The sequence below is a fragment of the Alternaria ventricosa genome, assembly GCF_023758065.1.
Source record: "Alternaria ventricosa strain BMP 2768 chromosome Unknown scaffold_28, whole genome shotgun sequence".
Lineage (NCBI taxonomy): Eukaryota > Fungi > Ascomycota > Dothideomycetes > Pleosporales > Pleosporaceae > Alternaria > Alternaria ventricosa.
The window spans coordinates 98,221-112,302 of record NW_026055708.1 but is presented as its reverse complement, the minus strand read 5'-3'; the positions used below and the strand labels follow the sequence as shown (position 1 = coordinate 112,302).

Here is a 14,082-nt window from a genome sequence, read left to right as displayed (position 1 = left end):
GGCTGCTGCAGGTACGGGAGGATGTGCAGCGAAGGAGGCAAATGTTCTCGTATTGGTTGTGGTCTTAAGAGGGCCAATTTGCCCTTGTGTATAGGCCTTACTTTACTCTACAGGCCTTGGTCTTGGTCTCTGCTTTTCCACGCTCGTTTATTAGGGTAAGCTTACTTGTCGGTCCGTTCGTTTGGTCCTTCTTCTTTCCGTGGTTTGGGGTATACAACGCTCTTTCCTGGTTAACTTTGTCGACTGAACTCGGATTGTTGTCTTCTCGACGTCGCCATGAAGTTCCTCGTTTCTCTTACGGCAGGTCTGCTCTCTGTTGGTGTGGCATCCGCCTCGCCAGCTGCGCCGCTGAACAAGAGAGCTGTTTCCACCGACGGAAGCTGCGGAGGAGCAAAGGGCTTCACTTGCAAGGGTTCTTCGTACGGCGACTGCTGCTCTCAGTATGGATGGTGCGGAAAATCCGCGGATCATTGCGGTGCTACCTGCAACTCAGGATTCGGCACATGCAGTGGTAGCACTACGTCAAAAGCAACTCCAGTAACGGTCAAGACTTCGTCGACACAGGCCCCACCGCCGGCGTCAACACCGACTAAGAAGGTCTCACCAGATGCGACATGTGGTGGCACCAAGGGTTACACATGCCTGGGTTTTGCTGAAGGCAACTGCTGCAGTGCGAGTGGATGGTGCGGCTCGACATCGGCATACGTGAGTACCCACCTACGCTTTGAATGACTATATACTGATTTTAGCAGTGCGGAACTGGATGTCAGGCAGGCTTCGGAAACTGTGGCAGCAACACCGGATCAGGATCTACAACCAGCAAGACTTCTTCAGCGGCACCATCGTCAACATCATCTGGATCTGCTCTCCAATGCTTGAACGGAAAGGATGTGCCGTACAAGATGACCTCGGATGCTGAGTACTCTGAACTTTCGGAGCCCTACAACCTGCGCGTTCCTTTCAAGCCGGCTGTCATTGTTCTTCCCACCACCAACCAGCATGTTCAAGATGCTGTAGTGTGCGCTGCGCAAGCTGGTCTCAAGGTCCAGGCCAAGTCAGGCGGTCACTCTTACGCAAGCTTCAGCTCGGGTGGCAAGGACGGCGCTATGCAGATCAACCTCCAGTCTTTCCAGACCATTCAACTGGACAAGAGCTCTGGTATTGCGACAGTCGGAGGAGGTGTCCGTTTGGGCAACCTGGGTGACGGTATCTACACCCAAGGCAATGCTGCCGTAGCCCAGGGTACCTGCCCCGGTGTCGGTATCGGAGGCCACTACACCCACGGCGGCTACGGCCACACCTCTCGCCACTGGGGATTAGCCATGGATCAAGTTGTCGGAGCGGACGTCGTCCTCGCCGATGGATCCCTCATCAAGGCCTCATCAACAGAGTCCCCCGACATCTTCTGGGCCATCAAGGGCGCAGCCGAGTCCTTCGGTGTCGTCACAAAGTTCTACCTCCAGACCCACGCCGCACCCGCCAGCATCACGTACTTCGAGTTCGGCTTCACCGGCATCCACGACTCCAAGAGCGTGTGGACAAACACCTTCATGCACATCCAGGACGTCGCCAAGAACGCTTCCGTAGTCGACGACCGCGTCTCCTTCGGCATCTACCTCGACAACTACGGCGGCTACAGCCTCAGCGGCGCCTTCTTCGGCAGCGTCTCGGAATTCAACACACAAGTCAAGCCCGAGCTCCTGCGCGGCCTCCCCAACCCCAGCGCCACCGTCCAGTCCATGGCCTGGTACGACTACATGGTCAAAGTATCCGGCAAGACCAGCATCAAGGAGCCTCTGACCGGGTACGACGAGCACGAGGACTTCTTCGCCAAGTCCGTCACCGTCCCTGAATCTACCGGTCTCACTTCCAACGCTCTGGATGCGCTGTACGATTACCTACAGACAGCCGACGGGACGGAATACTACATCATCATCAACCTCTACGGCGGCCCCGGCTCCGCTATCAATAGCAAAGACACTGAATTTGCTGCCTACAGCGACAGGGATAGTCTGTGGGTGCTGCAGAACTATGGCTATGGGGGTGATTCCATGGAGTTTATTAATGGCATTAATAGTGCTATTATCGATGCGCAGCCGCAGACGTCGTTTGGCGCGTACCTCAACTACGTTGATCCGAGTTATGATGCGGCGACGGCGCATAAGCTGTATTATGGCGATGCTGTGTACAGTAGGCTGGCGGCGTTGAAACAAAAGGTCGATCCGAAGAGTGTGTTCTGGAATCCTCAGGCTATTGGTGCGTAGGAGATGGGGTGGTTGATGGATGGGTGATAGGTGTTTGGGCGTTTTTGCATGGGAAGAGCTCCTCATGTATGTCGGGTTGCGTGTACTGTTTATGATTTATTTAGTAATGATACTACTGCAACATTCAAGATCACGTCCACATTCTCCTACATGAATATCTACAAATGGCATTGCCGCATCAATCCCCTGTCTTGACCACAGGCTCGCCCGCTTTGACCGGCTGATCATGAAGCTCATGAACAGTGTTAGCTTCCATCTCGTACCTCAAAGGCAAGACCTCGTTCACAATCGTAGGTTTATCTTCCAGCTCCCCTCCCAACTGCTCAAACCCCTTTCCATGCGGCTGACCCATCTCCGATATGTGATTCGACGGCGCTTCGTAAACGTCTCCACTAGGATGCTGGCCATCTCTATCGGGCTCGTACTGTTCAATTTCGGTAGCTGGTGATTGGTGTGACACTCTTCTTCTCTTTCTCTGAAGTCGGCGAAAGAGTAGCCAGCCAGCTGCTATTCCGAGGGCAAGCGTAGCAGGTATGGCTATTCCAAGGCCGATCTTGTGGCCTAGACGGAAGTCGTTGTGCATGTGCTGGTGGACGTTTTGATCGTGAGAGTTCGATGGATCTGCGATGGTGCTTGTCGGAGTGTTTGCGGTAGAACTTGTCGGTGTACTCGCTGAACCTGTACCCGATTCCGTACCTGGCGTGCCGGATACTCTTGAGGCCGACGTTGAAGCCGATGCTGAAGCTGCAGTTGACGATCCTTCCGGTGACAACAATAACGATGTCGTCGGCGTCGTAGAAGAAGCCACCGCCTCAGACGACGCACCACTCCCCGCGATAAAATCATCCACAATATTAAAATACTGACTAGTATCCGAATCCCCATCAACCGAGAAAACACTAAGAAAGAACAGCGTCGACTCTTCCAGCCTCGCATTCGTCTTGACATTCCACAGGTAACTCGTTCTATTCACGATACTCGCTGGATTTCACATGTTAGCTTTGCTTCTGTAGATAACCCTTGGAAGCCACGGAACGGAGCTGTCCTTCCTACGCATGAATGAACTTACGCATGATGAACTCGCCGTCGCCGGTCTGGTCTTGGCCGAGTGTTTTGACTTGGTGCAAGACTAGATCGTAGGGCCCGGTTTCGTCGCCGGAATACCATTGGATGTTTATGGTGTAGTCTTGCTTGTAGGTTGGGGGGTTGCTGAGGCCGCCGTCTGTGCCGTGGGTTGGGGGGTTGATGAATTGGATGCCGAGACTGGATACAAGTGGGGATAGTATGGCTAGCAAAGCATATGCTTTTAGACAAGTCATATCGAACTGGATCGTCGCCAATGATTAGATGATTGCGAGATTGATGATTCCGTAGCAGTAACTTGGTGAAACGAGTGACAGCGGGCGACGAGAAACACACGCTGAACAAGATTGGCAGCTGGCAACTGTGCGAGGTATTTGCACGTAATATCATGGCTTAGACTCCGTGTCTCTCATTCCTCTCGTTCCAGCAGCGAGAGGCGTAGGACGCAACAGCGCCTTGCCACGATGCGCCCCTCGTGCTGAAACTTCTTTGTACATATCGGTTTTGGGTATCAGCCTAGGGTCGACTTGATGCAGCCTTCATGATAACTGAAGCAAGCCATGAAATACTGGAGTATGAATACGAGAAATACATGTAGGTCTGTTCGGGGCCGACAGATGTTCGCACGGGGGTCCAACAGATGAAAGGGTCCCCAACATTAGCCGTGATCTTAGATCATCAACCCCAACAGACCCATGTATCAGCGCTACCGTGCCACATCAAGCGAGATGTGATAACAGAAAGTTAAGCGCCACACCCAGCGCTCCGTGAAAATAGAATGCTTGCAGCCGCCCCTAAAGTCTGTGAGCTGCAGGTACCGGTCTCACTGCGGCGTTCGCCCACCATTTGTATAAGGATCGCCCCTCCGTGGCGCCTTGCGATCTCGTGCCCTCCTCTTTATCTTCCCCCCTTTGTTGGCTTTTCCCCACCATGTCACTGTCGCTACCCAAAGTTTTCAATCATTACACATTGATCGCGCTATGCACATTAGCGTTGATTTACCACTTTCTTTCCATTCAAGACCACTTCACTGTCCGTGCGCCGGGTACGCCCGCGATAGCGCAGCCACCGCAAAACGGCGGATTTCCTAAACGCATTTGGTACAAGTTGGGCCCTAATGGCCTTTCTGAAGAGACGCGAGCATGGACCGATAGCTGTGTTAATAGCAATCCTGACTACCAAGCACATTTCTTGACGGACGACGACGGCGATGAATATGTTCGTAAGACCTTTGCGGAATCCCGACCGGATATCGTCGACGCCTACCTCGCTCTACCCGTCCCTATCTACAAAGCCGACATGCTGCGCTATGTCTTGCTATGGAACGAAGGCGGAATCTGGTCGGACCTAGACGTCTCCTGCGAAGAAGGCGTATCCATGGATGAATGGGTGCCAGGCGCATACCAGGGCATCGCTTCGCTAGTCGTAGGATGGGAGTTCGATCAAGGCTGGCCCGGCGAATATGTCCGCGAATTCGCCAGCTGGACGATAATGGCCAAACCGCGATCGCCACACATGATGCAGGTCATCGACGATATCCTTCAGACACTGCGAGACAAGACGGCGGAGCATAACATCCCGATCCAGAACGCGACAATGGATATCATGGGGGATGTGGTTGATTTCACTGGGCCCCGGCGCTTGACGCGCAGTGTGTATACGAGCTTGGGGAAGATACTTGATAGGGAGATTGACGCGCGCGATATGATGGAGCTTGTGCAGCCGAAGTTGGTTGGCGATGTCTTGGTTATGCCGGGTCGGTCGTTTGCTGCGTCGGCGAATACGTATAAACCGGAAGAAGAAGAACTTTTGCCGCCGAAGCTGGTTACGCATCATTATGCTGGGACTTGGAAGAACGACAATGGGGGCGAGCAATAGAGAAAAAGAAAGCGGGTGTCTTTGGAAGAACGTCAGAAACGCATCCATGAGTATGGTCGTGGAGCAATGGCGACGTTTTTATTACGCTTCCTGATCAAGATACATTTTACCATCATCGATTCGTTCTACGCTGTTCCAGGGTCGCACGACCGTCTCCATGACCGGTACCATATCCGAAAGGCAGGCTTGACAAGATCCTTGGCCGCATCGGCCGCGTCGATAGACATCCGCACTCTGGCTGTAACGAATCCTCTTCTCGGGTTACTGAGATATGACCGCCGCAAGGACTCCGTACCGAACAACCATCCCAGTCCTCTTACCAGGGGCGACAACACACGCAGTGACCGTCACAGTCACGCACATTGAAGCGCCCATCATACTGGTAGTCGTCCAAGTGACTTGGACCTCGGTAGCAAGTAAAGACGATGACTTCTTCCTTGGAGAGGCTCGCGTAGATCTCTACACCAGCCTCCAGTGTGTACCACGTGCCTCCGTCGATCTTGGCGGCTTCGTAGCGGGCTTCACGGTTGACGAAGAAGAGTGAAGGGTAGCCTCGGATGCTTTGTGCGATGATTCCTCCCTCCTCATGGATGCGGACTTCATCGGGGAAGTCGGCTTCAGTGCTATCAATATATTCTATCTGGTCCTGTAGCGAGATAGCCCATACCCTGGCGCGAAGTTCTGCGGGCAGGCTGGGGAACAGATGGAAGGTCTGTGTAGTCGATGTGTTCGACCATTGAGATGGCCGAGAGAATCGTTCTAGCAGTACCACTGTATCGTGATCCGAATCGCTATCCGAATCGCTCTCAGCGCCGTAATAGATCGACATGGTGTTGGCGAAGATGTATCGTTGGGAAGGCGGGTGGGGTTGCTAAGGTAATCCGTCCGGGGACGAGTATGCTTGTTGGTTGTTTTGGAGCGAAGACAATGTAAACACGAAGAGCTGTAGAAGTTATAGAGAACGCGAAAGAAACTCTACTATCGGCCAAGGCAGACGCGTTTGCTTGGTGTTGACGTGACGCCAAGCCTTACCTAGTATTTCACCATGGACCTTGAGGTGCACCTTTGCGTACCACAGACGAGTTGAAATCATCGGGGGGCAATGATAATAACGCTTACCCGGCGCTGAGTTCGAGATGAATGTCTAGCTCTTCGTGCTCGCCGTCAAAGTCAATTGATCAAGTAGCTTCTTGAGTGACCTCCGCACCCATCGTGAAGTGTCGCGGTTGAGGCCCCAAGAGCAGGTCAACAAGTAATCACACCGCGCAGACCATTCTCCGTAAACTCGAAGCAAGAATGATTGAGCAAAAAAGCAAAAAAAAGCTATGCATCTCAACCATGAAGTGAAGGAACGGTGGTGTCCTCCCCCCAACCCTGCTGACGCACCCACCCGCAAAATCCCGCGGGTCCTGATTCGTCCACTTTCTCCCAGCGCCGCCAAGCCCAGCATTCCCGCGCTTTCTCTGCCGCATCAACCTCACCAGACATCACGCCAGACATCACCCTTCCACCCGCGTTTAAACCCCAACGAACTCGCCAAAGATGTCTGTCTCATCCTTCGGCCACCACGGCAAGACGCCCGCTGCTGTCGTAAGTCGAGTCCCGTGCAATGGGAAATTGGAGGCGATGACGAAAGAAGAAGGAAGAAGCTAATGATTGGGAACAGAGCATGCGCAGCCCGTACAAGGCTTACAGGAGTCCTTTTGGTCCTCAGTATGTATTTTCTGATATCGATGTTGGCGCGGAACAGGTGGCGGACGGATTAGGACGGGGTTGGGGAGGTGTGGGAAGAGGAGGATGTGTTGCGACGCCTCGATAGACGGCGGTATGGGCAATTGGATGCCACGCATACGCTCGAGATGCGCATGGAAAAGAAGAGGAACAACCCAACCCACACCGCGCCGCCCTACCCGATGCACGCCCATCGCAACCTCGAAGCTCCAGACACTAACATACAACCACAGATACACCATCCCGAAGAACTACCACGGCCTCACCCTTAAGCAAGCCGCGAAATAGTACGTATCCCCACATTCCTCCCCCATTACCCTCCATACAAGCCCCCATATCCTTCCTCTTCTCTTCCACCCACCCACCCCCCACACACACTAACACCCCCCACAGCGGTGGCCTCGCCGCCGGCTTCGGTGGTGTAGCCGGATTCTTCGCCCTCTTCTTCTTCGCCGAAGTCCCCAAGGTGCGCGACGACATCATGAAGAAGATTCCTATTCTGGACAAGTTCTTCACGGTTGAGATACCGCCTGAGGATAACCCCTTCTGAGCTCTCTGTTTACGAGGCAGCATGGACTGGACTTGACTGGACTGGAATGTATAATATGGAAGAGGGGACAATTGGCATTGCAGACAGGGAAATAGACCGCTTTTGTCTTTGTCAAAATGGGGTCTGGATGTGATGATTGTAAGGTTGTGATGTAGTGATGTGTGAAGTCTGGATATGCGGAGGGCTCGTTATGTGCTCTATTGTGTCATGACTACTGACCAGTTGAACCGTCAGGCTTCATCACCAGCTCGTTCAATCCGCATGACAGTTCGCCACTAATAACTCCAGGACATTTGGTCATTGCTTCATTTTCGCGTGACTCTTACATCTATCAAGATGCTATCATATGTCATCCACCACTTTCCCCAGCCATCCTCTCTTTCCCCCATCAACCGCTTAGTTGGTCGGCAGCCTTCCAACAACCTCAGCCATCTCCTCATCAGTGTAGATCCTGAAGCCCTTGTCCTTGGTCACACTAGCCAACTGCACATTCTTGCTATCCAGCTTCTCCTCCATGACCTGCTTGAGCGTCTTGAGCGTGAGCACCTCGGCCTCGGGGAGCGTAAGCGACTTGTGGAATTCGTTCTGGAGTTCGGCCTGCGCGCCCTCGGAGCCGGAGCCGATGGCTTTGGCGTCGTAGCGGTAGAATGTGCCTGAGGGTTCGGCGTGGTAGCTGGGGGTGTTGTCAGTTTGTGATTCCAATTCTAGAGCTAGAGCTGGTGATGTTGTGAGAGGGGAGATATGGAGGGGTGATGACATACAGACTCGGACCATCCTCATCATAGCCCGCAATCAGCAGCGCGACACCAAACGGCCGACTCATGATGCTCTCCTCACCCTCAGCACCCTCGCCAAACCGCAGCGCCAAATCACATATCGCCTGCGTGCAGCTCTCCACGCGCAGTGGCTCAGCGTAGTTGAAAGCGTGGTTCTGGCTCTCGACACGCGCGTGCTCGATCATGCTGCGGGCATCGGCTTGCAGTCCCGACATGGCACATCCGATGTGGCGGTCGATTTCGACAATCTTCTCTACGGAGCTGGTTTCGAGGAGCGTCGAGGTGACGCGCTTCTCTACGCCGAGGATTACGCCTTCGCCGGTTGCGACCTGTGGGTTGTGAGTTTGGGGGTTTGCCGGTGTGATGGGGAGGGGAAACGTAGGGACGTACGCCTATTGCTGTTGAGCCGAGCTTGATGGCTTCGAGCGAGTATTCGACTTGGAAGAGACGGCCTTCGGGCGAGAAGGTGCTGCGGGTTTGTGAGCAGGCGGGTTTGTAGTGGGAGGCGCGGGGTGGACGAACTTGATACCACGGTCTAGAGGTTTAGTTAGTATAGATTGTACTGTATAATTGCTCCGGGAAGCTTACCATATTCGCTTCGTGCTATGAACTGCTCATGTTAGTACAAGAGCTCCAGCGGGGTTCAATGAGGCGTACCATGGCGGCTGTTTGTGCGGTGAAGTGATGAAGGTTTGTGGTGAGATATCCAAGTGCGTCTCGAACAGGGAATTCGAGATTGGGGGCGTATAGGCGGCGGTGAGGTGTTGCGGAGTTGTGTTGGCGGCTTGGATGTTTCTCTAGCTAGAGAGAGCTTCAGGCAACATGAACCGCGCATCGCGCTAGGGCGGGATGCCAAGACTTCCATCTGATACTCAATTCCGCCTTCAGCATTCTCACTCTCTTAACACAACTACCAGATACATCAAAACTTACAGTCACAATGTTGGGTAGGTGTCAGAAAGCTGAACCATAACAAGCGACGGTGGACCTTTGCAGTCGCATCTATCGACTGCCCTCCATCGGTACATCGTCTGGCACCAACTTCAAGGAAATACTGGAAAGGTAGCTCACCGCTTCTTGTCACCAAGCAATATTGCGTCTGAGATATCTTCACGAAAGAGTTGTATGTCCGGGAGCGTTCTCATCGCATTCTGACCATCAATTCGCCACCGCGCTTTGCCAACCTTTTGGGAATACCCATGGAATGCTACAATATAGTACTCAGATGCTGCTGAACTTTAGAATTGTAGTTGATGTAGTCGTGGAGCTACACCTGATAAACCACCTGTATCGCAGTTCAGTCTCACCGAAGTCATGCTGTCAACTTTAACGGAGTGATCTTGGCCGTACGCGCCTGAGGGTAAGATGATGAGTTATCTCAGTATCAGTCGTACAGTCAGGTCAAGTCACCTGGCTATGCAGGTACTCCGCGTAACGTCAACGCAGGTATCTGCTCGTGCCAGAATCATGTTGTCCGCAATTTCGGGCAGCTTCTCGTTGGGTACCGTGCGCGTGGCTAGAATCCCGATAGAACGCGGGAATATCTGCAAGCGACCTCACAGCCACGATATCCACCCGTTATCTCCCAAACTCGTCCACATCGCAGAGTGCTCCGAGTGCCTAATCGATTAACCAAGCTTCCATCGACATATCGAAGCTGTGGTAGGGGTAAAGCTTAGCGTACTGATTCGTGACATTGGCGCATGGCGCCGGGACGAGACGCCTTCCAAGACACCAAACCGCTGGAGTAATTCTCCGCATCTTCTACCTCTCCTACATCAACTTCGGTTCTTTGCCTGAACTTCAAATTCTTGCCTCCCGCATCCGCGGATCGTAAGCCGACGATGTGCGTCATAGCTCGGATCAAATGTGCCTGGCGTTGGCACCGTTTCTCCTGAGTTCGGACCAGCAGCGCTATCCACGTCACCATATTCTGGAACTTCGGCCTGCGACCATGATGGATGGTGCATCCGGTGCTGTCAACAACGAGCTCATAACCACAGTAGTGCGCAACGCCAACGGATGACACGGGACCATGTGTCTACCACACACTCGCATGAGGGTGTCACACTCGTATTAATGAACAAACTATTGACCTGAACAGCCACACAGATGCCGAGGATTTTCGATAAATCCGCGTGTGCCATGTTGCACGCCCGTCATGAGATGTGCAGCTCATCTCCCGCGGCGGGGATGATGTCGATGCTGGGTTATTTTTATCCGGATACGACCCTATACCGGGGCTTGACGTCGCTGTCTGGCCGTTGAGTATTGCTTCTCCACATGGGCCAATGATTAGCGAGGACGGGGCGAAAGGGTCGTTCCCTGTCTTGCCGCATCGGGCCTTCTAGAATGCTTGGTGAGCTTCAACAGTCCACAACAGCGATGAAAGCAGCAACGAACGAAGGATGCGAATGTCGGGGATGCTATGAAGGCTGCTGTTGAAGAGCCTGCATGCCAAGATTGCTTGACCAGGCTTCAGGGTTGGGATCACCGCCGGCATCCGCGTTCCTGCGTGCCTGCTCGTTCGAGAAGGCACTAATTAGCTGTGACCGTGCGGCTAATGCACGTCCGATGAATAGCCTTCAGACGGCAGCGACGTCTAGATCCAGCAAAACGTCACCGGTGAATAAATACTTCGCTGCGTCCTGCTCACCATTCCTCGCCCACGCCGCCTTCTCGCACCCTTCTCACTTCTCAAGACTTCATTCTACGTTTTTAATATCGTCTTCTTCCTCCTAATACCAACATCATGCGCGTCTCCTCCACCATCCTCGCCGCTGCAGGCCTCTTGACCTCGGCCAACGCTGCCATCAAGGGATTCAACTACGGCGCCAACTTCAACAACAACCAGGCCAAGGTGCAGGCCGACTTTGAATATGAATTCAACGCCGCCAAGCAGCTTCCTGGCACCAATGGATGGACCAGCGCCCGTCTGTACACCATGATCCAGCACGGCACCCAGACCGACGTCATTGAAGCCATCCAGGCTGCTATCAACACCAAGACCGGTCTCCTCCTCGGCATGTGGGCCTCCGCCGGTCAGGCCAACTTCAACAACGAGATTACTGCTCTCAAGGCCGCCATTGCTCGTTACGGCACTGCCTTCACTGACCTCGTTGAGGGTATCTCCGTTGGCAGTGAGGATCTCTACCGTGTCACCCCCACTGGTATCGAGAACAAGTCCGGCGCCGGTGCTCAGCCCCAGGAGCTCGTCAACTACATCAAGCAGACCCGTGATGCTATCCGCGGCACTGCTCTCCAGGGCAAGCCCATCGGTCACGTCGACACCTGGACCGTCTACGTCAACGCTACCAACAACCCCGTTATCGATGCCGTTGACTTCATCGGCATGGACGCCTACCCCTACTTCCAGACCACCATGAACAACAACGTCGGATCCGGCAGCCAGCTCTTCTTCGACGCCTACCACCAGACTGTTGCCGCTGCCAAGGGCAAGCCCGTCTGGGTTACCGAGACTGGATGGCCCGTTAGCGGCGAGACACTCAACCAGGGTAAGCCCAGTGCGGATAATGCCCGCATCTACTGGGAGGACGTTACCTGCCAGCTTGTCAAGGACAACGTCAACCTGTGGTACTACATCCTCCAGGATGTCCAGTACGGCAACCCCGTCCCCTCGTTCGGCATCAAGCCTGCGGGTGACCTGATGCAGGTTAAGCCTCTGTTCGACCTTTCTTGCCCTGCTGGTTCCGCACCCAGCAACCCGTCCAAGAAGGTCTCTACCGATGGTACCTGCGGATCCCAGGGAGGTGCTACTTGCGCTGGCTCGCCATTCGGTAACTGCTGCTCGCAGTACGGATGGTGCGGAAACACTGCCGGACACTGCGGTACCGGTTGCCAGAGCGGATCGGGCACTTGCACCAAGGTAAGCTAGTACCTTCCAATGTTCCTCTTGTCACCTATCCTATCGTCGTTCCTGTATACCTTGTCTGCGCTCCTTTCGGTTTCTTGCAATTGCCTTTGTTCCGTTCCTTCCCCATACGGGGTTGCACGGACTAATGGCTATGGGAAGGAGCCTTCGAGCAGTAGCAGCAGTATTGGGATGTCAACGGGTATTGGGTCGACGAGTAAGAGGGCTGAGGGACTCTTAAACCAAACAGTCAGAAGCTAATATGTCTCAGTAAATGCTCCGACATCCCAGCCCACAATCGTCACCATTCCAGTAATCAGCTTCGATCGGCCCACCCCATCAGTTCAGAGTTCAGCGCCGCATTCCGCTTCGTCCACTGGAATTGGTATTGAGAATATCGAAGGCCTACCGCAACCGACCTTTACCTCTCTTCAAGAACCATTTGAATACCCCCATCAGCTCATCCCCATTGACAAGGCCGACCCCACCAAGGTGATCGGCAACGGATACACTGCCCAGCTATCACCTACCATATCAACCGTCTTCGTTTACGACATCCGTCCTGAGTTCGCCGGCAAGACCTGTACTTTGGCTCTACACATGCCCCCGCCCTTTCCCATCTCCGAAACAGCACCTGTTCAAATTCGCACCCCGGGCGGTATCAGCGTATCTCGCCTCGCCAACCAAGTTTCCGACACTGTTTCCATGCAGAGTGTCGGCAACTCTAGTCTCCTCGGTGTTGTACAATCCATCGAGCCTGCTCATCAATACAACGTCGCTAGCTTTCCCTGCGAGTCTGGTCAACGGGTTAGTTACCAGGTGGACTCGATCAACGGGCTGGATATGAATTGGTTCCAGATGACGTACCCTGCTCTCGGGCTGTTTATGCTGGTTAGCTGAATCGGATGAAGGGTGTCGGGAGTGGTGGCAACGTGGAAGACTGGGATGTCAACTGTATTATTACGCACCTAAGAGTCCTAGATCCTTTTAATGTAATGTTTGCACCAAGGATACGTATCTTGTTTATGTCGTCGTGTGATGTGTTACTAAACTGTATCGTATTTAACGCATTGGTTAAGTACGATACAGTTTAGTAGCATATCACAAGGAGATATGGGCATGAGCGGAAACGGGTGTTTTGCTGCTATACAACTGTTGTGCGTATTGTCTACAAAGTCGCGTGGCTGGGTCAGAGTCGGGTCCGAGGTGGTGAGGTGAGATGTGGCTGACCGTGAGATATCACCGTGAGATATCACCGTGAGATATAACCCTGAGATGTGGCTGAAGGTGAGATGTGAGATATGAGACGTGGCTAACTATGAGATATAAGATGTGAGATGTGGCGAACCGTGAGATATGAGATGCGAGACGTGGCTGAAGGTGAGATATGAGATGTAAGATGTTGCCAAAGGTGCGACAAGACGTGAAACATAACCTCTAAGATATAGCTAACTGCGATCTTCTTGTACTAAACCAAAGTCACTCGCGACAAGATTACTTGGGCTCGAGCACGAGAGGCAGAAAAAGATAGCTACCTGCGAGATAAGATACGATATAACCTATAAGACGTACCTAGCCGAAAGAATAGATTGCGCCTTTGACTCAGACTGCTGTCTAATCTTATTCGGGCTAGTTATTAAGATTGTACTTTGGTACACGGTATAATCGCGGTAGCTTTGATGAAGTGGTAGCTCACCGTGAGATATGAGATATGAGATATGAGATCTGTGACGTGGCGCACCGTGAGATGAGGCGCACCGTGAGATGAGGCGCACCGTGAGATGTGGCGCACCGTGAGATGAGGCGCACCGTGAGATGTGGCGCACCGTGAGATGAAATATGAGATCTGAGATCTGAGATGATTGTATTGTCTACTCAATGACATGAAGCTTATAGTACTTCTTCACGGATTGAATTCACGAGAAAGTA

General features: G+C 53.2%; 6 protein-coding genes across 6 annotated transcripts; 4 read left to right on the top strand and 2 right to left on the bottom strand.

The window, feature by feature from the left end:
* Nucleotides 1-276: 276 nt before the first annotated feature.
* On the top strand, nt 277-2,264 carry J4E93_010263 (uncharacterized protein; the record flags this gene model as incomplete). Its single annotated transcript, XM_049348148.1, has 2 exons — nt 277-705; nt 753-2,264. The coding sequence occupies 2 exons, from the start codon at nt 277-279 to the stop codon at nt 2,262-2,264; spliced, it is 1,941 nt and encodes a 646-aa protein (XP_049194682.1).
* Nucleotides 2,265-4,277: 2,013 nt separating this feature from the next.
* J4E93_010262 (uncharacterized protein) lies at nt 4,278-5,225 on the top strand (the record flags this gene model as incomplete). Its single annotated transcript, XM_049348147.1, has 1 exon — nt 4,278-5,225. The coding sequence occupies one exon, from the start codon at nt 4,278-4,280 to the stop codon at nt 5,223-5,225; it is 948 nt and encodes a 315-aa protein (XP_049194681.1).
* Nucleotides 5,226-5,541: 316 nt separating this feature from the next.
* J4E93_010261 (uncharacterized protein) lies at nt 5,542-6,054 on the bottom strand (the record flags this gene model as incomplete). Its single annotated transcript, XM_049348146.1, has 1 exon — nt 5,542-6,054. One exon carries the CDS (start codon nt 6,052-6,054, stop codon nt 5,542-5,544), a length of 513 nt encoding a protein of 170 aa, XP_049194680.1.
* A 713-nt stretch (nt 6,055-6,767) lies between these two features.
* Nucleotides 6,768-7,506, top strand: J4E93_010260 (uncharacterized protein; the record flags this gene model as incomplete). Its single annotated transcript, XM_049348145.1, has 4 exons — nt 6,768-6,815; nt 6,892-6,938; nt 7,190-7,243; nt 7,350-7,506. The coding sequence occupies 4 exons, from the start codon at nt 6,768-6,770 to the stop codon at nt 7,504-7,506; spliced, it is 306 nt and encodes a 101-aa protein (XP_049194679.1).
* A 396-nt stretch (nt 7,507-7,902) lies between these two features.
* On the bottom strand, nt 7,903-8,942 carry PUP2 (proteasome component pup2; the record flags this gene model as incomplete). Its single annotated transcript, XM_049348144.1, has 6 exons — nt 7,903-8,179; nt 8,268-8,611; nt 8,673-8,751; nt 8,805-8,817; nt 8,871-8,892; nt 8,940-8,942. 6 exons carry the CDS (start codon nt 8,940-8,942, stop codon nt 7,903-7,905), a joined length of 738 nt encoding a protein of 245 aa, XP_049194678.1.
* A 2,092-nt stretch (nt 8,943-11,034) lies between these two features.
* Nucleotides 11,035-13,053, top strand: J4E93_010258 (uncharacterized protein; the record flags this gene model as incomplete). The annotated part of the gene is made up of 2 exons (XM_049348143.1): nt 11,035-12,168; nt 12,445-13,053. 2 exons carry the CDS (start codon nt 11,035-11,037, stop codon nt 13,051-13,053), a joined length of 1,743 nt encoding a protein of 580 aa, XP_049194677.1.
* Nucleotides 13,054-14,082: the final 1,029 nt, after the last annotated feature.